Below are 27,036 nucleotides of genomic sequence, written 5' to 3'. Positions count from 1 at the left end.
AAACTCTTACAAATAACAATGTTTGGTTGTACTTGCATTAAACTGTTTTTGACAATCATGATATCGATATTAAATTTTGTTTTTAAAAAAAAACAGGAAAAAATATCTTCAATTACACAAAGATAATTTCTAATATTTTTTTTAATTATTTCCTTCTTTAGTATTCTAGCAAATGTAACCACAAAACTCATATATTATTTTAAAGTACTTAAAGGTGAAACCAGGCAATGTAAAATAAACATAATTAATAAATATTTGATTTTGGAAAAACATTATGTTCACATATAATATTGCAACGTAAATGGGTTTTCGTGTGTAAACATATTTTTCTTTCATAATCTGTCTCATGACGTTATACCCCGCTAGCTCTGCCGTTTACATTACTGGTAGAGAGGGTTCGGCCTGTGCTTTTGCTCCAGGACAGCATACTGACAATACAACGAAACAGTAAATTCATAAAAATAATAACAAGACTCGTATCTTTTATTCTCGAAATCATGAATGATGAACTATAATTAGATATTTTCTTTTGATTACTTATAAGGTGAGTTATTTTCTATCAAAATATTACTAGTATTGTATTATTTGTATAGTTATGTTAGGGAATTGGCTTTTGCTTCTATAAATAGACCAGGAACAAAACTTTTTAAAAAGAGAAGTTTTAAAGTTAATTTGAATTCAATAATCACATTAAATTTAGATGTGAGCAAGCTGGAAGAACACATTTTGACAGGGTGTATTTAAAGGCTTTCATTGTATTTCATTACATTCAAAGATTTTTGACAAAAACAAATCTTCCTTTATCGTAAGTGTAATGACTTCATTTCCGACATTTTTGAAATTTAAAAAAAAAAAAGAGAGTGCACATTCTGCGTATTTTTCTAAAAATTTAATTTTAATGTAATGATACAATTTTATTAAATGAGCAGTTTTATGGGTTGAAAATAGTAAAGCAAAAGGAAAGTTAAAATGAAAATCTAATCATAATATTTGACTTTGTAATTGTACTAACACTTATAATCAAGTCATATAGGTTCACAACATACTGAAACAAATCATACCATAGCTTTCACAAATGAATCCTGAATTTAATAAATGAGAAAAAAATGCACCAAGTAAATACTGGAAGGAGTAATGGTATTACAACAATTATGAATCAGATTTATTCAATACAACAATATCTAACAATTAGGGGTGAGGATAGGTGTATCATGGTAAATGGGAGCTTTTCTCATTAACATAAGTCTGAAGAGCTAAATAAAAAATATAAGATTTTTCTATGTACATAGAAAATAATGATGATGGAAAACACATTCATTTCACATTACAAACAAAAAAAATTGTGACCTGATGGAAATTAAGGAAGGATTTTGGACATAAGCCCTCATACAGTTCAGTTATGCTACATAATTTTTTTTGATAATCTAGTCAGGGATCTTCAGGATTACACAATAATTGCCTCAGATAAATGATACAGCCACAAAATGACAACACTCATGAAGTGTTATTTAAAAACAAACTGTGGGGTAGTTGCCTTATAGCCCATACACTTTTTGAAACTGTAGTACCATAATTATGAAGTGTGTTGCTACATTCATTACAGCTTTATAATCATGTGGAAACTAAAGACAAAATATACATGGAAATTAGAAGAAAACTAGAAATCATATGAATCATGTAAAAATATGATTTAAATACCGCTCTGGTTCTTTTAAATTCTAATTATTATGATCACTATGTCTATGACTAAATTCTTTACTAATTAAGTATTTAAAGATATTTTCTATTTCTATGCAAGTATTGGAGCTCAGTATTTTGGAAGAAAACAATAACTCATCACTCTTCAGACTATTATGAAAAATTCATCTATATATATATACATGGGGAGATATATTTTTAAATAGGGCTTTCACTTTATCAAAGATATAATTTCTGAAAAACAATAGAATAAACTCATCCAGTATAAAGACGAGGAGAATTTACTGACCAGAGGGGACATTTTCTCAAACATCTACAAAGAAGAAGATGTGGTATGATCTGCTCTTTTGTGATCTAGAATGTATAAAAAAATCTTAGTTATAGCAAAGAGTAAGATGACTGATTGAAATACAACATGAATGCACCTGTATTTGGAAGAATAAAACATACACAAACAATGTACAAAAAAAATAATAATTGGTATATGGCATCTCCCTGTTTTCCATCCTTCACAAACCTCAAGCTTATATCACAGTCAAATTATGTCTCAGAATGTCACAACTATAAACTAAATAAAATATTTTACAATAAAACACATGAAAACATACAAATATGAATATATGATTGACGACCTGTGTAAACATGATTTTGATATAAGTCACATGTCAACCTCTTTGTTTCAATATGGAAAGATAAATAAAGTCTGAATTTATATACATCTATCACTTCTGGAAGTACTTTCCAAAAACTACAATTTCATCCAGAAAAGTTATCTACATTGTAGTGTATATCATACATAGTATATATATGAAAAATAAATAGATACATCATAATGAAATGTCTGTGATACATTGTATATCATTTGAAAAACAAGGATGTGTCCATAGTACATGGATACTCACACTATCATTTTCTATGTTCAGTGGAATTGGGTTCAAAAATCTAATGTGACAATGAAATATTAAAAATCGTATCATAGGAAAGATGTGAATTAAGTTTCAGGTTGATTGGACCAGAAAACATTATGCCCATAAATTGGGCAAAAAAACTGGCGAAAAATTAGAAAATGGAAATTTTGATCTAATGTACATCCATTTCTACGACAGGATAGTAATCACTTAAAGGATCTCATTAATGATACACTGAGAATACAACAAATGATGATGGCTATGTCTTTAAAAAAATTTGTTAAAAATGTATGAATTATGAAATATTCAATTCTCACTAAATAAGTTAAATTAGTTCAACCCTTAATAACACCTAGTTATATCAGAAACAAGTTCCATAATGCAACATAATTTTTGAATTAATCAGTTGATTGACATTAGCATTACACATATTTTGAATGTTTTCATATAATCATGTATGTATAGTTATTAGACTTACCAAATTAAGTAAAATTAAATTAATTTTTTTTTTTAAACATGAGATCAATTGTACGTTATATACATGTACATGAATTTAATAGTTTTTTTCTATAAAATTGGTAAAAGAAAACAGGTAATAAAATGAAAAAGGCTGTAAAAGTTTAAAAGTATGGAAACCTGATTCTGAGTTCAAGTTTAGAAGCAGTACATTAATATCTAACAATATTTTAACATAAATTTAAAGATTTTATAATCTGACAATTTGCACTAAGTATATCATTCAATGAAATGATAGCTGTTCTGAAGAAAAAACTATTCACAGATAGAAGACAATGAATAAAGTTCTGATATCTTTTCCTCATCTTCCATTGTTTTCAGTCAATAAACATATCTCAAGCTGAAAATTAGTTAAGGAAAAGTTAACATAATGTATGATAAATGGACTTGCTGGGAAATGTACACAAGACAACTCAAGAAAACAAAAACATTGCAAAGGTTTCTGCAGAACATTATTCCAATACAGTACATTTGCCAATTACTTAATTAACTTATTTAATTGCGTTATTACACACTTTCAAACAAATTACTTCCCTTTGTCAATCTTACACTTGTTCTAGACCAGACAAACTTGGCCCTTCTCATGTATGTCCAAATTAAAGCATGATAAGTTGAAAGTGATATATCAGATTTTTTTCAATGTTTATTGAAAATACCTTCTCGTGTCAAAAGTATTTTAATAGCTTCTAACAACAAATTAAATGTCATTAAAATAGATTTGAAATAAATTAATTTTCTTTTTAATTATTCAAAGCCATGTCACATAAAGATTCTTCAAAAATTGAATAAATTGATGAATGTCTAGTTAATGATGGCAATAGCCAAGACTGGCCCTTCAGCCAGAAGAGGAAATAAAAGGATACAGTTCTTAGTCCTCTTTCTACTGGATCAACCAACATCAGTCCTCTGGGTACATAGTAATCTTGGTTTTGTTCTGCGATGAATTTGGTTATTTTCTTTAACATCTACAAAATTAAATTAAAGACATGTTTCCTTGTGTGCAAGATTTGTAATTGTGAAAGTAGACATTAAACTATTTATATCAATATGAACTTTTTTAGTTCCCATGGTCAAGAAATAAATAGTTTTTTTTTAGTTTCTCAATTGGGTTTTATTTTTCAGAAAAAATTTATTGCTACATTATAATTTGTTTTTATGTCTCGATTTTCCATATATATCAAAATTACATTTGGTGCACATAAAAGATTTTCCAATTGTTTACAAGTGTCTTTAATCCAACACTTAATTTTATGCCAATGTTACTACAAAATAACAAAATTAACACTCAATTCAGTAATTTAGCACAAGTTAAATGTCCTCAAACATAAAATTGCAGCAGCAGCTTTTTAAGGTGGTACACAACACCTTCACTAAAATTAATTTGGCTCGTTTAATTTTCATAAAATTTTGACAAAGTATTTACTTTGACCCTTTAACAAAAATATAAAAAATTCAACAAAAATGAACCAACCAATTCATCAGAAAAATTACACTGGTTATATAGCAGTTTGACAAACACTAATTTTGATCATTGAGAAGTTTAATATTCCTGTAACAACACAATGTAATTAAAACGTTTAGCTGATTTTATAGAGTTATCTCCCTGTAGTGTTAGGTACAACTTTAAGGGAAAGTAATACAAGTATTTACACATATTGCTTTTTATATTGCTTTCTCTTAATTACAAAGTTTTTCAGAGCTAACGATTAATTTGTGGCTTCCTTCTGAAATTTACAAATCAAAATTTGTAATTCTATATACTGTACACATGTACATATGTTATAACAACTACAACCATTAAGGGCTTAATAAATGAACTTTACCTTTTCATAATGTGTATCAAAACATATATAACTTGTATAAGCTGTTAGACACGCCAAACAGCTTTCACAATAATTTCTCCCTCCTAAGGTTTCTGCTTCACTGAACATGCTATTCAGTTGAGTAATAGTTCTCACAAATACATCAGTCTCCAGCTGTAAAAATAGCAACAAGATTTTAAATGTTAAGTTTGTTTTGAAATACAGTGAAACCTGTTTTAAGAGACCATTTAAGGGAAAGCAAAAAAGTGATCTCTTAAGACAGGAGGTCTTTTATTAATACAGGTTCAATTTATATGAAATGTACTACAGAGGGATCTTAAATTGGTGCTCATTTAACACTGGTTTTTGCTTAATACAGGTGGTCTCTTAAGCAGGTTTGACTGTATATACAATTAGTTTGTATTGGTTTTTCGTAGAAATAAATGTAATTGGAGGCTCTAAAGAGTCTGTGTCACTGCATTGACTCACATAGATGACAAGTCTATGCTTAGAAGTCACCTAAATTAATCAATTTATTTGACAACACATGTACATTGCATATAGTTTTCTGAAAGTTCAACTAACAGATCTAGGTCAACATGCATTACTATTTTAGGAGCTGTCCTATTAACAAGACGGTGAAGTGTAAGCATATGAAGATAATATTGCAAACTGTGTAAATGGGAGACAATCCATTTCAAATTACCTTTCCATTGAGCTCTGCTGGAAATTTAGTAAGAAATTTGACTGATGTGCCTTCTGAGAAATCTCTTTGTATAAAGACCTTCTGACAATTATTGGGTGGTATACCACTTATGTCATCCATATCTACAAAATAAATAGAAATTAAAACTAACTACATGTGTACCAAAAGTATAATAAATCTACTACATTTACATGTAAATATGTTTTTTTCTGTAAAAGTACTTTTATTTGTAGGTATCTATTTTCGTGGTTTTATGAAAAACAAGATGTAACGTTAGTGGATTCTTAAATTTGTAGATTTTAGTTTTCAGGAAAAGTTTGAAGCCATCATGAAGAAGATTCTTGAAAATGATCATAAGTTGTTTTATAATGATTTGTGGTACATAGCAAATAATGTGTTCAATTTCACTCACTTGTCTTAAATTTAGAAATAAGTCAACTATCTTTGTATACAAATTGTCTCTATTGATGGAAATTGCAAAGTAAACATTTTATATTGTTGCACATCATGTGTATTCAGAAATGATGACACTTATTATACAGAGACAGGGTTGGCAAAGTATTAAAAAGGCAAACCCAATATGAAATCATTTTTCTTTTAGTATGTCATGTATGAGAATAATGAAGAAATAAAAAGATCATTTCATCATTGCATATCATCATTGCATATCATCAATGGAATTCCGTCTTTCAAAGACTAGTTATAAGCATTTTATAGCTGACTACCAGTATGTGATATGGGTTTGCTCATCATTGAAGGCTGTACAGTGACTGACCTATAGTAATTATTAGACAATAGTTGCTTAGTTCTGTGGCATTTGAGAAGAGTTGTCTCATTGGCAATCAAACCCCATCTCCATATTTTTATGTAATTTGCTACATATCAATGTCTTATGGTTATGTCTAATTATTTGTGTATTACTTATAATACAGTACTACCTGTGACTTTATCTTATTAATGGTGGCCATAAAAAATATGTTCACCATGGTGGCCCTATATGTTCATCATCATACCCCCTGTTGCTTTTTTAATACACAAGGTATTACTCAAAAACTAGTCAAGGATAAAGGGAAATCTTGAATGCATTGAAGTGTTAAAATTATATAACTTACAGGTCAGGTGTCTCAGGTAAAATATACATGTATGTGTTTGTCAAATTTAATAACTGTGATTATAATGACAAGAAATTCAAAAATAAAATGAAACAATAAAACTAGTTGAACAAACAGCTTAATTAAAAAATAATTGTGTCCTGACTATTAGTTTTGATATTATACCTTTTAAATAATTTTTGATCAATTTAAGTTATTTTTTATATTAAGTCTATTTTTTGGTAGTGAAGAATAAATGAATCTCATTTTCAAATATACTGCAAACATTTAAATTTACAATGCCTGCCTTTTTCTATTGACAAGGTGTTTCTCAAATTAATTTTCTAAAATCAAAATGGTTTATTTTTGTAGATAGACTGATCTTAACATATGATTAAGATTGTCTTTAGGACTTACGCTAAATAAAATTTAGGCAATTCATTATTTCTTTATTGAATAAAATATTTATAAGTATTAGAAATATTCAGTACAGCAAAATTTAATAATATTTTTATTGTCATATGATATTTTAAACGTGATCCATGTTTTAGAGGTTAAGCATTTCTTTTACTTTTTGTTCTTGGGTTAGAGACATTTTAATGAGAAGGTAAATAATTTTCAAATAGATTTATATCTCAAAGTTGTTTTGTTAATTTTACAATCAAGGAATAGGTGTTCTTCATTGACCTACAAGAGGCACAGTTTGCACATTCTATCCTTTCTAGGAATTTTATATTGTCCACTATTTTATGACCAAAAATTCTCTACCTTAATTGACACAATCAAGTTAACTTTACAGTTTTTATCATAAGTTATTATTTTTAGATTTTTCTTTAAATTCATTTTTTATTAAGGACTTTAAAAGTCTTAATTCATTCAAGTCCCTGCAATTATTAACTTTATCTAAAAGGCCTAGGTTGATTGAAATATTCTTTGTAAATGTATACCAAGAATATGTATCATGCCAGTCCAGCACTATCGACAATATAATACACTGAAAAAAAATGATTTAATTAATAGACCATTAAAAAGTCACCATCTTTAGAAGTGCACTTTATTTTTTCTGGAGAGTCCGACAAATTTTGAAAGAAATTAACCAAACTGAAGATAACATATTTAATAAGTTTCAAGACAATTTCTTTAAATAATTTCTTTTCATAAGATTCACTTGATTCAGATATATATTATAAGAACATTTTTCATTATGATTAGCATTTTTAATGAACATTTTTCATTATGATTAGCATTTTTAATGAACATTTATCAAAATTTTATGATAACTAGGTGGACATTTGGAAAATAAGTCTTTTCGGTGATTGTTTGTGCACAACTCTTGTTTTGAGATTTGAAGAAAATTTAGATAAACAAAATTAGTTTTGACTCAAGATTCTTACTAAGAAGAAATTAAAAGAATAAGAAACAAAACAAACAAAAATAAAAAAAAAAAACAATTAAAAAATAAAAAATTTAAATAACATTAAAGACAAAAAATAATAATAAATTAACAGAGTAAAACAATACTTTATTCTACATTTTCAAAAAAAGGTTAAATGTCAATTTTAAAAGAAACCCAAGTTACCTGTACAGGTAAATTTTAATGAAACATACCAGCTGAAAACTTCAACCCTGATTGATTTTAACAGGTAACATAATTAGATAAAAGATCTGCCCATGATTTATGACCCCCAATAAATGGCCAACATCTCAAGATTGAATACCCCAATAAATGTTCACCATTGGATGTTGACCATGCAAGAGGGTGGACATAACTAAGAGGAAGTCACAGGCTGTACTGTATTGTGTATTTCACTAATGTTTATATATAAATCATTGTATGATGTTGTTGTATCTTGCCCGACAAGGGCCCATGATTGGTTTTAATAAATAATGTCTAATGTCTATGGTAATTTGTACATATCCTTTTTAAAAAAATTCATGAGTACATTTGTATTTATTGAAGAAATGAATTTTTATCTAGTAATAAGGAATGTTATTTTGCACTCGATAATATCCGCTTTTTTATATGGGTCAAAGTTCCTTATAACAACTTAATAACAGTTATAACTCAGACCCTCTTTATCTTTTCACATAACTTAAAAGACATAAACATATAAATTCTAAAGCCGATGCAAATAGACATATATAAGAATATCTTTTATAATAGTAGGTAACTCAATGCTAGGAGAAAATAAGATTGAGTTATATTTCTTAATTCGGCTGTACTCCTTCTTTGGGGGATTATAAACAGTATGTAGAAGATGGTAAATGTGATCAAAAATAGGGACAGTCAAAGACAATTTTTTATGTCAAACAACATCCCTCTGACGGACTTCTGCATTGAATGCAAGACTTTTGTCAGACCACGTCAAGAGGCTCTTCAATGTTACGTATGTACCAGATGGCAGCATTGTACATGCCACAGGGATGCATACAGAAAAGCGGTCAAAGCAAAGGCCGATATCGATTGGAGTTGTTCTAACTACATTATTGTAGACCAACCCTAACCAACTGAGCAACAACCTAGACCACTAAGTTTTGTAGCATACAGTGATTCCGAATCAGATCATGATTTAGTCTCACAGAGACCGGCCACACCTGTAGCCAATTTCAACAACTCAGACACAGGTCTGATGTCAATCTCACCAGATATAATAGTTGGCAGACCTAACATTTTCAGTGACAGTGACTCCGATACAGGTCAGGTGTTAAGCTCACCAGATATACTTTTTGGCAGACCAAACCTTTTCAGTGACAGTCACTCAGATTCATAGGTCATGTGCCTTTAATCAACTTAATCACTTTACACCTACTATAATTACTTTTTATTACCTGTCATTACATACATGTAGTTTTCATAAAACTATTAAAGCTGTCACAGAGCGTAATAATCAATTAGCCATTTCAATAAAAGATTTAAGAAAGTTTTAAACTAATAACGTTACAATATTGTTATTATTAGATGAACAATTTGATCATTTATAAATAATGACTTTAACTGTTTCATTTAAACTAATTAATTTAAACTGACACTTTATAACCATATATACATGTAATTACACCAGGTATGACCTCTCAGTTACAAATCAACATAGTTACAAATTGACCAGGTTACGAAACAACATGCATTCGTTAAAATATGTTTGAATTAAAAAAAAATCATACATGCTGACTGTGCCCCTTTCACAGATAATGGCTATTAATGCCAATGCCTTCCTCATATACATGTACACCTGATTGCTTTTTGGAAATCTGTCCCGCTTGAAATTTTACAACAGAAAACTATTACTTTTATAATGTGGCTTCAGATATTTTCTATTACAATTTAAGGGAATTTTTGTGATGTACAGAGATGGCAGACAAATACTGAAATAGCAATAAGGTGTATAAGTTAATTATACGAAATGTGGTTGGTTATCTGTTGCAACTTAACACCAGTATGATCATCAAATGTTAATAGTTCTGCCGTTTCGTCTATGGTCGAAATGGTGTTGTGGCCGAAACGTCTCGAACTCGAAGGCACAAAAATCCTGTCAGTGTTAAATTTATCCAAAAAAAAAGAGGTTTTTGGCTAACAACTTCGACTAGAAATATAGCCTGATATGAATTTACCTATGGATGACCTCTTTTCCTTGGTCTATAATTGAAAGCTGTAGGTATTTTGTAAACAGAATTAAAGCCTGTCTAAATACAAAGCATTTTCATAATAATAAATGTCAATGTTGTGACGATACGGGCACTTCCTGTTAAGTCACGTGGTACAATGTAATAATAATTTAGGACATAATCCGGATAATTTAATTCCGGAAGATTGAAAAGCCTTTTATAGAGTATAAAATGTGAAATATTTCGTTCTTTCGTATTTATCTTTTAAAATTGCAATAGATAATATGTGCAAGCATAACTTATTTGAAGCATTTCTATGCAGGCGTTTCTTTTCAAATCCCCTGTAGGGTGCCCTTAATTATATTCGGTACATTCCTGTCAACACAACGCTTGTTAGAAGCAGGAATACAAGGTAAAAGTTCAAGCATTAATCTGACATAAAGACCTGGGTGACCTGACCGTAGATGTAAATAGAGGAGTAAAACATGATTAAATAGAAATATTCCCAGTTTTGATAGTCTAAATTGTTTGATTTTTGTTCAAAATGTCGGACTCAGAAGATGAAGCACCAGACAAACAGCTCAAAATTGTTATTATGGGAGATGGTGCTTCAGGAAAGGTAAAACATTCCATCAGTGTTGTGTTTAGCAACCGAGAAAACATAAAACGTGTCAAGGAATATAGGGCGTTTATATATCTGTTTAACAGGCAATAATGAAAAGTTAGTTTTTGTGATTGTAAAACTGAATAAAGCATATTCCATAAAATATTTGTTGTAACCCACGTTTATCACTTCCTTGAAGAGTTGAACAGTTAAACAGATGAAAACAAAATCAGATCATAGAAAATATAAATCTGATGACTCAATATCTTCTTCTGATAGCTCAGAACAACACTTCATCACACAAAAAAGTAAACAAAGTAACAACTCAAATATTAATCTTTAGCTTCAATTTATTTTTTCCAAGGCTGTCATAGCACACATTTGATAAAGGTCAAATAACTGTCATTAGCTTAAAATTTTGTAAATATGATTTTGCACAAAATTTTGACATGCAGGGGCGTAGCTGAGTTTAAATAAAGTGCAAGCATATATTGCCGAGCAGAGCGAGGTGAAATTTTTTTGAGCCGAGCGAAGGGAGGCGAAATTTTTTTTGGACCATTTTATGATGAAAATGATAAATACCCTATCTGTTTCTTACTATACCATATTTCAAGAAACGATAGTAACATCCTAGTGGGTTTCGTAATTTGGAAACCCGGGAACAGATAAGACACAAAATGACAAGCAAAAACTTTCAACATTGAAAACTAACTACAGATGAAAAACACGGACCCCGAAAAAATGTGGCGACTCTGGTGCTCCGAAGGTAAGCAGGTCCTGCTTCTTGCAAGACACCCGTGGTGTTTCTCACGAGGGTCATTTTAAAATCAAATGAGAGGTTTCTACGACAACGGTAGAAGGTCATTTGTAACACAGATACCCTAGGTGAATCAATAGTCTTTTGGACGAAATGACAATGGAAATACGAAATCGAACGGCTACTTTTAAGTCTGGCTCCCATTTTTGCTGCAGTAGGTAACGGGTTGACTTTTGTTTCATGTTTTGACAACTCATCATTTGTTAGGCTAGACATATCAGGATAAGGGGGGTCAAACAATGTTATTTTCTTTGCAGTAACGTCTTGTAAAAACGATGTACATTGTACATGGCTCATTTACATCTTTGCTGGGCGAATTAGATAAAACGTTTTGGCTTTCGTTATCCGCTGCCTTCTTGCTAAAATAAAAATCTAGCTTCTTCATTTTTATTTTTATTTCTACCGGGGTTAAACTTTGTGTCGTGATTGTAGTTGCAAGTACAGACACCGCCAGACACGATAATCCGGAAAGACTAAAGACTATCCGAAATTCAATTTCAGGATTTTTTTTTTTTTTGTTTGTGAAAAACATGTGCAAGCAAATGATTTTTTGCGTAAAGGCAGCTACGCGCCTGACATGTTTCGAATTCATGTTTTACATGATCTTTAAGTACACTAAAATCCAGTTTGTCTGCAATTGAAAATCTGTTTCCTGTTTCATTCAGCGTCAAAAACAGAACATCTTGGACATGACAGCCTAAGATATAATGTTTTGCAAACAGGATTAAGTTAATATCTGAATAATTCCAGATCTCCAGACTGTATTACATTTATACTATTAAAAAAAAATTGTATTTATTTCTTTTTTTTTTACATAAAAAATGATTGATTGCTGTTCCATTTAAGTACATTGTATAGTCACTACATTCCTTTTTATTCTTTTCAAGGGGAGTTTGACTCCACTCTTAATTTACTAGAACATGTAGCATGTACAAGGATTGCCTGTTTTCATGTCAAGGGTATTATTTTTTTAACGGGTATGGGCAATAAATGCAGAGGCCTTGATACTACAAATTAAAATTGGCTGCAATGAATAACAAAAGAGCACTGAAAGTGACACTATACAATAATAATGAATCAACCAATCCAAACATACATTGATGAATAAAGAAAGAAAAAACTGCTTATTTTGTGATTACGATGTCACTTTAATCTAGCCATGGGAACATCTTTTTATTTTACTGTATTTTTTTGTTGTTCATCAAGCCCTTATACATTTTTTACATGTACATGTAAGGCAAACAATCAATTATTTTTTTGAAGACAAAAATAAAAGTTTTACAGTAAAACTTCAGATGTGACTTCTTATACATTGAACATATATGTATTTTAAATTACTGTAAATTAATGCGAGGTTTTTTATTATTGCGAAAAATGCGACAGAGTTGTATACACAATAATCTAAACTCGCATTTTGAAATATTTTATATGAATTCAACAGAATAATCGTAAAATTAAAATCGCATTTAAGTCTAAAATGACAGAATCGCAATAATTTCTGAATTTACAGTAACCAGTACCAATTTATCATTTTGTACATTTGTATATGGATATTTTAAACATACTACAACTTGAAGCGAACAGCAAAAAAATGTTAAACTTTTTTTAAAGTATTGATTAATTTGTAAAATCTAATAAATAAGTCAATATGCAGATCTTTATAACTTTATAAAGAGAACTGCAAACAATCATTAAACTTTACAGTAATGAAGTATTAACTAATTTGTAAAAAACTGAATTGATTTTTGAAATAAAAAAGAATCAATAATGTTAAATTTGATAAAACATATATTAACAAGGAAAGGCAAACAAAATGGTCAGAAGAATACATATGGATCACAATCAATAAAGAAGTAGACAATTTTATAAATAATCAATTGTCCTTTAAATTAACTAATTTAAATATGTTAAAGATACCGCATGCCTTGAGTTGTATTGTCTAAATGTACACCAGAAGATTAGCTTAAATGATTATGTATACAAATAAAAAGTCCTTCTTTACAATTTACATAGACATTTATTTTATTTTGATCTCTCCTAAGACAAAGTCTTGGAAGTAAAAAGCAGATGTGAAATTTCTAGCATCTGTCATAGTGATACATGTATGTATGTGATGCAACAATTGAGTTTGTTATTAAGTCAGTTAAACAGGAAACACTAATGCTAAGTTAATGATACATGTATTTGATATGCAGTTTTAGTACATGTAGCATTGTCACCATAGGTGGATCCGGGCCCCCCTTTCGTGGGAAAAATTTGGTTGATTATATAGGGAATCATTGAAGCATGACTGGAGCGGCCCCCCTTAGGAAAAGTTCTGGATCCGTCACAGGCACATCTCATCTCTATAGAAATAATATTATTATTAAGCCCTTTTCATGTAATCATGGCATACTCATTGACTTTGATACTTTTGTGCAGCTAATACATTTTGAAATTTGCTTTTTTGAGTAATAACTGATGAAATAATTTTCTTTTACATTACAGACATCACTTGCTACTAGATATGCACAAGAACAGTTTGGAAGGCAGTATAAACAGACAGTTGGAATTGACTTTTTCCTGAAAAGAATTGTTTTACCAGGTATTTGTTGAATTAGGTTGCTAAAAAGTTGCCAAATAAATTGAAAGGGTTTTAATGCGTGAAATTTGGTGTCTAATACAAAAGCATTTCATGTAAATACTTTATATTAAATTAGCCGTTTTACCAGTATTAATGTGGAAATAAATGCAGTGTCAAAAAAAATCACAGGAAGAATATTGCAATAATTCAACTTTCCATTTTGATTTTCTCTAATGGATGTCTACCTGATGTAGTAATATTAATGTAAGATATAATTACTTGTCATCACTAATTTCAAATTATTGATAGTTATTGCAATTATGTGGGTAATGGGGGAGCGGTTCCTTGTACAGTTATATTTGGAAGAAATACCAAATTCTGCCTAGGTGATTACATGCAGGGGTGGAAATTAGCGCTGGTCCTGTGGTCTGGGACCAGTAGAATTTGTGTTGGACCAGTATATTTTGTCACCTGGTGGTCCGTCGGACCAGTAGAAATTTTTCAATAAAATCCCTGAATGAATTGCAATTTCGTTTTTTTTTTAAACAATTTACCTGTGAAATCAATTACATGGTACTGGAGGTACTAAGTATTACAATTGATTAAGTTTTTATTAATATCGAGGTTGAACGTCCTTCACAACAACACAAAATGTGGAAATTTTTGAAATTTTGGAAGATCTGGATAAAGTTTATGAAATTGACAAAAAGAAATGTAAATATCAAAAATCATAGGTAAAAAAACGCTAATGGTTAAATCATATAGTTGATTGCAATGTAATGGATTGTATTATGTATATCATGTGAACAATTTGCAGTGACAGACCTAGATAAGAAATGTATTTTTGTAACGAGATCTTCAAATTTTAAGTAAGATTCTGTACTTGCTAATGAACAATCAGAACAGCACTAAAAAACTACGAGAAGAAAAGAGTAGAAACAAAGGAAGGGAAAATCATGAATAAAATGTAAACATCTCTCATTTATATTAGTGTTTGTCAAATGCATTTCATTTGTGCAGGACAAGTAGATTTGGAGCTGGACCAGTAAATTTTCAGTCCACTGGTCGGGCTTGCCAGTACACAAAAAAGCTTAAATTTGACCCCTGATTACATGTATTGTTGCATACAGAATGGTAACTTCTAACTATTTTATCTCTTGTTTTACAGACAGAAATATAATTACACAACATATAAACTCAACTTTTTTTTTATCACAGACCCAAATTGATGGATACACCCATGCATTATGATTCAATTTCTGAATTTACATTATAATTTTGTCCTTATAAAATGCATGTATGAATGGAATTTTATAAAAACATAAACATTTAAATTACTTTTCACTGAAGAATTAAGAAATTGATTCATCCCTCAACTGGTATTCTTTATTTAAAAGAGTCACATATTCTCTTATTGCATTTATAATCTATTTTTTGCCATATAAGTTGTAGGTTAAATTCCTAACTTAAGTTTTACTTTTATTTATTTATACAAAAATGTATGTATGAAAATTTATAAATGAATTGTATTTGTGTTTTAGGAAATGTTCATGTAGCTTTACAAGTATGGGATATAGGTGGACAGACATTAGGTGGTAAAATGTTAGAAAACTACATATTTGGATCACACGTAAGTTTAAATGAACATACATATAATGTATACATGTATTTTAACTTTTAAGGGAGCAAAGTTTGCTTAAATTAATACTAATCTTTAAAGATATTTAAAAATAACTTCCTTTATTTCGTGGTTAGTACTTTCTTGTTGAATATCCTTGGATTCATTTTGCAATTTTCTGACTTTGTTTGTTTATCTATATAAGAGATGATTCAAGTGACAAATATTCCTATGATTTAAAATTGCTGGTTGCAAAAATAGGGTGGTTTACAGGTTTTTTAAGATTAAAGGGGAGATAATTTCTTTGTTTGTCATCTTTATTCCTTCTTTTGCCTCTCTTTTTGATCTACTTAAGTCAAAGATGAAAGCTTGGAGTTCGGCATTAAAGTACTTTTACACATATGTACATATGTAATTTCTCAGATTTAGGTGTCTATTTCCAAACAGAATTACAAGGGGAAGTACAGTGTAAGACAGATTGTGCAGTATTTGTCAGATTATTAAAAAAATAAAAAAACATGACAACTGAAAACATCATTAGCATCCTAGGTAGTAGAATTCTCCTGGTCACAAGGGAAGTAACTTGTCTTTCCATATATTATATTGTGAATTTTTTGTGAAAATAAATAAAAAGCCGTTTTTTTCTGTATTTCAGGGTATCGTGTTAGTTTATGATATTACAAGTTATGCAAGCTTTGAAAATTTAGATGATTGGTATTCATCACTAAAAAAAGTATTTGGGAAAGAAACTAAATTGCCTCATGTAGCTTTAGTTGGAAATAAAAGTAAGTAAACAGCTCTTTGTAGCTTAACTCTATAAAGATTAAACAAGATTTTAAGTAAAATCAGTTAGAAAATAGCCCAACAACATATGATAAGAATGATAAAAGTCATTACAGGTCATATTACAAACTTAAATAAATTGACAAATAAAGATTTGGCATCTACAACTCCAAATTTTGAATAAATCAAAGCAGATAAGTATTACTGAGTAGTCTCTAAATTTTGAATGAGCACATAAACATGTAGTGGAAAAAAAAAACGATATGATTAACCGCACAAACTTTTTGATGCAATATACATACTTGCTAAGGAAATGCTGGATATGAAAAGTCTCTGCATATCTTACTTTTGTTTTAAATACATAGCTGTAATATAGATTTCTACATTGTGTTTTATACTTTTATGAAATTTATGCAAAAGAAAATTATTTAGTCGGTAGTAAAAACTTATAAAAACATAAGTTTACATAACTATTTTTTTCTACAGTTGATTTAGAACACATGAGAACTGTGAAAATAGATAAGCATCAAAAGTTTGCTCAGGAAAAAGGAATGTCAAGTCATTTTGTCTCAGCTAAAACTGGTGATTCTGTAAGTATTTATTACAGGTTTGTAGATTAGCATGTCTATGTCCAAACAGCCTATAAAAAAAGATATGACATGAACTGTGGGTTTTTTTTCAAATGTATAATAGATTGTAGTAATTTAGAAAAATGTAAAACATTAACAGGGCACAAATGAAAAAAAAGCCATAGACCATACACATTAAATTAAAAACATGATTTATGAATTTTTACAGCAGTTTGAGAGAGAACAACACAGCAAAAATACTTTCCTTGTATTAATAGAAACACTTAAAGTAATTCCCAACAGATGAGATAACTGGCCATTTCACTTTTCCATAGTGAAATGTGACTATCATGATTTCACTAAATAACAAGAATAAAGAATGTTATATAGATGTTTTTTCCCTGCAGCACAACACACTTTAGAGATATACAGATAATTCAAAAGATTTTTTTTCCAAAGGTGAATCCAGACTTTATTACTAGATTTTTTACGACTTTACTGTATATATTTTTTATTTAATCGAGTAGAATTTATGATACAAGTCATGTTAAAGAATATGTAAGAAAATAAGATATAATTCCAGGTGTCACTATGTTTCCAACGAGTAGCAGCAGACATTCTTGGTATAAAACTGACTAAGCCTGAAGTGGAACAACATCAGAAAGTGATCAAGGCAGAAATTGTACAATATAAGAACGAAGCTTCGGCTAAACCTGTCACAAATAAACCGCAGAAAAGTTCTCTATGTTCGCTACAATAATGTTATGATGATTCATCTCTGCTGGTTCGGAGATTTGGAACAGTGCATTTGGTTTTTTTCTTTTTCTTCATGGTTTGGGGGAAGAATTGAAATTTTAGACAAAATGTTTGTCATTTTAAAATTTGTGTTGGTGTAATTAGTGGAAATTTAATATTTTCAATTTTATCGATCCATAATAAAGTTATGTTTTTATTTCACCACTAAAAATAATACCTATTTATTTAAACACAAAGTAAAAGATCTTTCCTTTAACTTTATAAGCAAAGTTAAATTTTTAAGATTTAGACTAATTTTTTTTCGTCCTATTTTGAACTCTAAATCATTTAAAGAAAATGTACTTGATTTTAAGAAATTTTAATTTAAGAACTTGATGAAGGATTTTCAGTTATAAGTCACATACATTATAATCAGTATAAAATGTAAAAAGATCTGCTACTGAATAATAATTTTAGTTATTTTTTGTTTTTTCCCTTTTTTATGTTATAATTTGAAATCAAAATTGAAGTAATGGAGTTAGTTATATGGTTTTTTGTGAGAAGTAATCTGAATCAGTGTTCTGTTTCAATGAGGATATTTATCTTTGGAACAGACCTGTAAACTTATTATTATTTCCCTGCATGATAGTTGTTACATTAGTCAAGCTAATAAAAGACAATCCTATCTTCTTCATAAAAGTGTACCTGTTCAAGTACAGATACCCAAGATTTATGAATTCTAATATTTTTTTACATAAGGTGGTACCAAACACCTTGACAGAATTAATTTAACTTGTTAATTTTAATAAAACTTTGATCCAGTGACTAAAATATGAAAATTTCAAAAAAATTGAACCAACCACTTTCTGGTAAAAGTTTCATTTGATATATAGTAGTTTGACAAACACTGATTTTGATCATTGAGAAGCTTATATTTCCTTAATTATACAATGTGATTAAAACATCTAGCTGATTTCTACAGAGTTATCTCCCTGTAGTGTTAGATACCATCTTAATATGCATTTATTAGGACATACACTTCAATTCAAATTAACTTTTTTTTATGCTAAAAGTTAATCTGGACCTGATCAGATGGTTGGTTTTGAGGAGTAAATTTCATTTATTCTACACCAAAGTTTGGCTGATCAGTGACCATAGGATTCATTCAGAAAAATAGTACTCAGTACTCTTTGCTTCTATTCTTATAAACTAGGTAGTGGTTGTTCAGGGGATTGCATGAGATTTTCTCTTAATCACTTTAAAAGGATGGAATGCCTATAACAAAATGGCAAGGAGTTTATCTACTTGAAGATATGCTATGATTTTCATTTTTGTTTTATTATATTGCATTAATTTCAAATATGTGTGAATAACTGAATTGTGAAAGAAGCTCCTAATTAAGGAATGTTGTAATTTTCATTATTTTTTTGAGAATTTACAATAAATTGTATCAATGAAATCACCACATCCCACCATACTCATTTAATCATTAAAAAGTACCGGTAGATTAAAGTTTAAAAAAAAAGTTTTTATAATTATTTTTTATACTGAAATTGGTAGATTTGGCATTTGAAAAATTGATTCATAAACAGTATTTGAAAGCAGCAACTTATTACATAACATACATGTAGCAATGTTTGAATAAGGTTTTTGATTGATAGATATGTGTTTACAATATGTTCATAAACAGGTCATATTCAACATTTGTCTTTCAGTATGCACTCAGCTTTTCCTAAATGTAAACAATTGTTTATTTATTTTTGTTTTTATGAAGGTTGTATCTGTCATACTTGTGTAATGTAGCAACACCATCACTTATTTACTGTTAATTTATTCCAGAAAAAGTTCTCTCACAAGTCTAATACTTTGAATAGTTAGGTCAACTTAAATTTGTAATAATTGAAGATGAAGATAAGTGCTAATAAAATCAAAAATAACACATTTTCAATTAGTAAGATTTTTTTTACCTCTATAGAATTGAATAATTGATGGAATTAGTTACAAATGTATATTTTTTTTAAGTTTCCTCTTGTTTTTTTAGTTTTTTTTAATTCACTTGTATACAGAAAAAGGAGATTGGCAAGTCTTAGGTAGCTTTACAGTTATTCCTGTAGAAAGTGTGTAATCTCAGAACTGTTTCTGGAATGGACAAGAAGTGTTGATCTGTGTATTGGTAGACTTTCAGTCATTGTTGTATTTTTATTTGTTGTTTGTTTATTTATGATAAGTTCCCTCTCATTTTGTTGTCACATATCAAATGCAATATATTTATTTTATTTTGTGTACAGAATGATTGATTTGGTAAATTGACATTTTTATTTTTTGAAAATTTAACAGTATCGATCTTATGCAGTAGAGTTGTGTAATGACCTCAGTTGATTTAAGCTGGCAATATGTATTCAGGTGGAATTTACTGGTGAAATTATCTTTGCATTTATTTGGATAAGGTTGTTTTGTTGATTCTTTTTTTTTCTTTTTTTAATATTTTGGTCTTTTTAAGACAGCCGAAGATGATTTCTTATGTTTCATTGCAAAAAAACTGACATGGCTTTAAAATTTTAAAAGATATTTAATTGACATAGAGTAGCAAGTTGACAAAGTAATGTTAGGAAAATTCAATAATATAGAAATAATTTTATAAAATGATTTAAATAAATGATTTTGATATATTACACTTATTTCAACAAAACAAGTATTAGGTTGGGGTTTCTGTTCTTGAAAAAGAAAATTAAAAGATTAAAAGATGATAGGCAATAATATATAGGAAAGGGGGGTATTAAATATTCAACACATAATTTCAAGATTTAATATAAACATTTACTATTTTAATTTCTACAAGTCCAACAGTAAATACATATACTGTTTATTTGATAGTTTAATAATAAATTAACACATGATGAATCAGGGCACCATACAATATAATTTTCATAATAAAATTATGCAGATAAAATTTTAAAAACATTGATGTTGATAAGGATTTACTTGATTGGATTGATTAATGCATGTCAGTTTCATATAGAATATCATATGAGGTCACATTGAATTAAGTTTTATATTCTTGCCTTCCCCTATCTTTTCTTTAATTTTATATATTTTTACGCTATATTTTAATAGCATTATTACATGAAATTAGTTTTATGTTGCAATGATACAAACAATTTCAGGAAGTCCATAGAGATGCTATAAGAAAATAATGAAATGAATACAGTTGTGCCTCTCTATTTTTAAAGATCCCTGCCACCAAAACCTAAGGCATATAAAATAAAGTACAGAACTTGTATCATTTATGTAAATTGGGACTTAAGTATGATGACAATTCTATTTATAGTCTAGAAATTTGCTACCTATTGCTAGCCAAAAGAAAAAGGACAAACTGTATTCCTATCACCTGTTATTCTAGATAACAGATTTGGTCGATCATAATCAATTTTTTGACATAATTATTGTTCCATCCATATTTTTGTGCATGTATTTTGTAAAATATTTGGATGGATTTTCTATTGAATGAATCTAAATTGGCATGATGCCAGATGTTTTGTTGTTATTGAGATCAGTATTATCTGATGTTTCACTGAATTTACTGATTAAATCTATACACAAAATCAGATATTGTTTTTGTTATTTATATATAAGAAAATGGCTTTCTAATTCTTTATTTCGATAATGTATTGAATCATTGGTTTACATGCTTGCTTTGATTTTAAATGTTACTAAAATCTTGCTGTCAGAAGATTTGAAATAGAATTACTCTGAATGCAACCAACTTATACACACGATGACACAGGTTGGGTGGTATACTGCTTTCACTAAGTCTGTTTGTATGTACAAACATCCAACAAACATCCAGGTGTCCATAAATTCATAACTTGGATTATATATATCTCAACATCTGTATTATTGAAAGATTTGAAATATAGTTTGGAACTTTTGAGTTGTAACATGTCTGCTTGGCAGTCACTCCTTGTTTGATGATAATTTAAATTTGAATTCATAGATATTGATAGCAGCTACGTAGCGGCTACGTAGCTGCTACCATATTGAACTTTATTTTAGTTTACTATGATCAATTTTCAACAATTGCATCTCCAAAGACATAATTTCATTACACATACATTGAACAGAAACTACTAACATCTTTAATACGGGTATTACTAAAATGGAAAGAGAAACAGAAAGGAAAACAGAAAGAAATATTTCTATGGACGCAGTATAAGGGGGGAAATTGAAAGAACTACGAAAACCAATAACGACTGAATTAACAAAATCACACAACAAATATGTTGACATTTCATCTAGGTCTGTGTGCATCTAAACAATGGGAACTCTCCAACATTATAGACTTGAATAAACCATGACAAAAATCACTCTATCTTTACTTTTTAACCCAAAACACAAGAGATGATAAAAAAAGTCGTCTAAGTCTACTTACTTTGATGAAACTTTGACTTGTATATAGATCTTATCTTGCTGTTCATTTTTGTTTTGAAAGGTTTAAGCAATCTTTTATAAGGTTTTGCAAGATAATTGGCAAAAAAAAAAACAGTCATCAATACCGGATTAATACCTGAGCTGATATTTGTGCATTTGCGCTAAGTATCTCGCACATGCATTACCTGAAAGATGCTTTAACATAAAGTATGATCCAACGTAATGCGTAACCAGATAGATTATTATAATATCATTAATGCTTTTCCTAAATATCCCAGTTGCAATAATTTGCTGTCATTAATGATTGCGCCAAAACATCAATAAGGACACATTACAGACACATTAATGTTATGTTTTGAAAAAGCTTCATATAAACTGAAATTAAACAGTTACAGGAAACCACACAATGTTGGATTTACTCATTCCTATGCTTCCGCAAGCAAAGAGTTGTGGTAAGGACCTGTTCTGGGTCAGGTGTTTTAAGTAAATGATATCAGTTTTATCTTGAATATTAATAGGTCAGTAAAAACATACAAACATTCAGATGTGTAGTGTAAATTAAAGTATTATTTCCGTCAAAAGAAAGAACAGAGAAGAATGGGTTTTCTGTTGTCTTGACATAGCATCCACATCTTTAAAAAGTACCAATATAAATAAAAGTAAATTTCAAATTTCAACTTTCCTCTAGTGTGAATGAATATGAATTTATGCCTATGTTGACAGGTGTCACATGTGAAGCTGGATCTGTTTATCTTTCTGGAGCCACTGAGATCACCCCCAATTTTGGTGGGATTTGTGTTGATCAGCCTTTAGTTTTTATGTTGTGTTTTGTGTACTATTGTTTGTTTGTCTTTTAGTCTTTTTGTCTTTTTTTTCTTCTTCTTTTAATCACCTATTATTTTAAGTTTTTCAACTATAGTAAAACAACATACTGACACGATTTTCAATTGTAATCTCATGAAATAAAATTCATGGCTACTTGAGAGGGATTGAATAACCTGAGGGATTGAATTTTCAAAGAAGAACTAAGCGGCATGCTATTTAAAGCAGTGTGGAAAATTTGAGTTTGAAAACCATAGGACATGACTACAACAAACTAGAAAAGAGCACTATGCAAATCATATATTCATGTAGGATTTTAATTTTCCGCCACTATTTCACATCAATTTGTTATTGATGTGTTTCGACATTAAAACCAAAAAGCGTACTTTAGTACTGTAATCAAGCAAGAAAGGCTTTGTATAGTGAGTGATTTTCTCAATTTTTACATAAAAATAAAGCGTGTTCACATTTCTATTCTACTTCCCGGGTTTCCTATCGGTTGATGTCCATACAACATTGTCCCATTAGGTTTTTTGTATGTTTTCTTTCCATTGGCATTATACAAAAAAGATACAACGAAAATCACCAATGCAGAACAACGCAACAAGATACACCACATCACTCATTCTGATTCAAGGCAATTGAAAAAAAGATACAAAGAAAAAACGATTCCATCTATTTACCTTTCTTTGTAAACATATGTTATACTATATAAAAAAAAGACAACATTTCTTCTATGTAGATAAAATAGCCAAAAAGAAAATATGCTAATTCCTTCTTTTTCCGTTTCCATTCCCCACACCACAGAAGTATCTTTCCTCTTAGTTGCCATCCAGGCTAAATTCAATGGAAATTGTTAAACTGAGTATGTGGTATGGGTTTTGCTCATTGTTGAAGGTTGTAGCCTTGTTAGTAATCTATGTAATTTGGTCTCTTGTGCAGAGTTGTCTCAATGGCAATCATGCCTCATCTTCTGTTTTTTATTATATCAAATAAAATATGAGATAGGTTTTCTCAAATAAACTTTATTTACCAATAAATCATATTATAATGCATTATGATACAAAATACCCAAAGGAAATTAGACACAATCTGCTTCATCAATCATAAATATAAAAAAAAATATCATCACAGCAAATAGTTTTTGTCACTGTTGTACATTACTTTGACAATTAAAAGGAGGGAAAAAATTGTTCAATATAACTGACAGTACTGTGGATTCTTCATATTTTCCTGATATTTTATGAGCAATCCACAGTACTGTCAGTTATTTAGAATAGACCTGTTTTTTATGAAGATCATTTCTGGTTTGAGATATTTATATTACCGGCTTTTTTTTTACCATTTAATAGTGTCTATCAAAATATATCTTAACATGAACTACATTAGTTAATAACAACATTAAACCAGGTGCTCCGCAGGGCGCAGTTTTACTACGACTGCAGAGGTTGAACCCTGAACAGTTGGGGCAAGTTTTGACATAACATTCAAGCTTGATACAGCTCTGGATTTAGATTTTGATCAAATATTTGACATAATAAGAGTTTCTGACACAAATTTAATGTCAAGATTTCACAAAATAATTGTGCAGTATTGTGCAATTAAAGATTTCTTCTTCAAACTTTTCAAAAATTTGGATTTGAGACATTTGGAGAAAACAAAATTGAAAACTACAACCAACCCCTTTTTTTTTGCAATTAGTCCAAAACCTGACATTTCTTTATACATAATTTACAAGTAGTGTAAGGGTGGTAAATCCAAACATGCACAACATTGTATGTTAAATGCTTTTGAGTTACCTCCCTTACACTGCTTTTAAGTTGTTTTAATTGTCCATTGAACAGAAAAACCTAGTTTTTCCCCATTTTTTGCCCCTAATTCCAAAACATTTTGAGCCATAACCCCCCAAAGTCAATACTTACAATCCCTTCATGGTATGGAAACTTGTGGTATAATTTCAGAGAGATTCATACACTTAAACACAAGTTATTGTTTGAAAAAACTTTAAAAAATGCTTATTTTGGACCCCCTTTTTGGCCCCTAATTCCTAATCTATTAGAACCATAACCCCCAAAATCCATCCCAACCTTCCTTTAGTGGTAATGAACCTTCTGGTAAAAATTTATAGAGATCCATATTTACTAAAACTAAAGTTATTGTCTGGACACTAAATGTGTCTTCGGACGACAACACAGACAACAACGCAGATAATGCAGGCAACAAAATATTTACAGAAGTCCAAAAATATTTAAATCTTCAGTTTGACTCGTACTTTTAAAAAGGGCATTAAGATATGACAACTCTTTATAATATAAGTAAAACTGTGGTAAAAACTACAATATTAACAACAAGAGGCTCTCAAGAGCCTGAATCGCTCACCTTAATTCTTTTGGTTAAATCTCTCATCAATGATTATTTTGGCTTTTCAATTTATTTAAATGTTTTTTGGATCGTCCTATTTTCTTCAAAAGCCAAAAAAAATAATCATTTTCTCCTATGTTCTATTTTAGCCATAGGAGCTATGTTTCTTGACATACAAGGAAATAAAATATAAAATTTATACTAGATACTCTGAAACTCATTTAGCCTAAGTTTGGCTGAAATTGATACAGCAGTTTCAAAGGAGAAGATTTTTTAAAGTAAGTCAACATGATGAACAAATTGTGAAAAAAGTCTTTAAAGGGCAATAACTCCTTAAGTGGTCAATTGACAATTTTGGTCAATTTGACTTAATTGAAGATCTTACTTTGCTGAACATTATTGCTGTTTACAGTTTATTTCTATCTATAATTATATTCAAGATAATAAACAAAAACAGCAAAATTTCCTTAAAATTATCAATTCAGGGGCAGCAACCCAACAACAGGTTGTCTGATTCATCTGAAAATTTCAGGGCAGATAGATCTTGACCTGATAAACAATATTACCCAACTTCAGATTTGCTCTAAATTCTTTGGTTTTTGAGTTATAAGCCAAAAACTGCATTTGACCCCTATGTTCTATTTTTAGCAATGGCGACCATGTTTGTTGATATATCAAAACTTCGGATACAATTTACAAACTAGATACCCTAAGGAACATTCAGTTAAAGTTTGGAAGTATTTGGCCCAGTAGTTTCAGAGGAGAAGATTTTTGTAAAAGATTACTAAGATTTACGAAAAATGGTTAAAAATTGACTATAAAGGGCAATAACTCCTAAAGGGGTCAACTGACCATTTCCGTCATGTTGACTTATTTGTAAATCTTACTTTGCTGAACATTATTCCTGTTTACAGTTTATCTCTATCTATAATAATATTCAAGATAATAACCAAAAACAGCAAAATTTCCTTAAAATTACCAATTCAGGGGCAGCAACCCAACAACAGGTTGTCTGATTCATCTGAAAATTTCAGGGCAGATAGATCTTGACCTGATAAACAATATTACCCCCATGTCAGATTTGCTCTAAATGCTTTGGTTTTTGAGTTATAAGCCAAAAACTCGTTTGACCCCTATGTTCTATTTTTAGCAATGGCGACCATGTTTGTTGATAGATCATAACTTCGGATACAATTTACAAACAAGATACCCTAAGGAACATTCAATTAAAGTTTGGAAGTATTTGGCCCAGTAGTTTCAGAGGAGAAGATTTTTGTAAAAGATTACTAAGATTTACGAAAAATGGTTAAAAATTGACTATAAAGGGCAATAACTCCTAAAGGGGTCAACTGACCATTTCCGTCATGCTGACTTATTTGTAAATCTTACTTTGCTGAACATTATTGCTGTTT

General features: G+C 29.6%; 2 protein-coding genes across 2 annotated transcripts; one reads left to right on the top strand and one right to left on the bottom strand.

Moving 5' to 3' along the window:
- Positions 1–156: 156 nt before the first annotated feature.
- LOC139519719 (golgin subfamily A member 7-like) lies at positions 157–10,488 on the bottom strand. The gene is made up of 5 exons (XM_071311947.1): positions 10,331–10,488; positions 5,631–5,752; positions 4,946–5,098; positions 3,986–4,087; positions 157–3,462 (listed from the first exon to the last, which is right to left on the bottom strand). The coding sequence occupies exons 2-5, from the start codon at positions 5,748–5,750 to the stop codon at positions 3,424–3,426; spliced, it is 414 nt and encodes a 137-aa protein (XP_071168048.1). The 5' UTR covers positions 5,751–5,752; positions 10,331–10,488; the 3' UTR covers positions 157–3,423.
- A 257-nt stretch (positions 10,489–10,745) lies between these two features.
- LOC139519718 (ras-related protein Rab-28-like) lies at positions 10,746–21,618 on the top strand. The gene is made up of 6 exons (XM_071311945.1): positions 10,746–10,943; positions 14,233–14,329; positions 15,850–15,938; positions 16,582–16,711; positions 17,196–17,299; positions 17,862–21,618. The coding sequence occupies exons 1-6, from the start codon at positions 10,869–10,871 to the stop codon at positions 18,036–18,038; spliced, it is 672 nt and encodes a 223-aa protein (XP_071168046.1). The 5' UTR covers positions 10,746–10,868; the 3' UTR covers positions 18,039–21,618.
- The last annotated feature ends 5,418 nt before the right edge of the window (positions 21,619–27,036 follow it).

This window comes from Mytilus edulis, chromosome 4, assembly GCF_963676685.1.
Source record: "Mytilus edulis chromosome 4, xbMytEdul2.2, whole genome shotgun sequence".
NCBI lineage: Eukaryota > Metazoa > Mollusca > Bivalvia > Mytilida > Mytilidae > Mytilus > Mytilus edulis.
Note: the sequence above shows the minus strand (reverse complement) of the source record. Positions and strands in the feature narration are given on the sequence as shown.

Excerpts from the sequence above, each read along its gene's own strand:
- LOC139519719 (XM_071311947.1), bottom strand. The coding sequence starts at position 5,750 with ATGGATGACATAAGTGGTATACCACCCAATAATTGTCAGAAGGTCTTT. Across the intron at positions 4,088-4,945 it reads TTGATACACATTATGAAAAG|ATGTTAAAGAAAATAACCAA; the intron begins GTAAAGTTCATT and ends TTAATTTTGTAG. Across the intron at positions 3,463-3,985 it reads TAGAAAGAGGACTAAGAACT|CTTGAGATATGTTTATTGAC; the intron begins GTATCCTTTTAT and ends ACTAATTTTCAG.
- LOC139519718 (XM_071311945.1), top strand. The coding sequence starts at position 10,869 with ATGTCGGACTCAGAAGATGAAGCACCAGACAAACAGCTCAAAATTGTT. Across the intron at positions 10,944-14,232 it reads GAGATGGTGCTTCAGGAAAG|ACATCACTTGCTACTAGATA; the intron begins GTAAAACATTCC and ends TTTACATTACAG. Across the intron at positions 14,330-15,849 it reads GAAAAGAATTGTTTTACCAG|GAAATGTTCATGTAGCTTTA; the intron begins GTATTTGTTGAA and ends TTTGTGTTTTAG.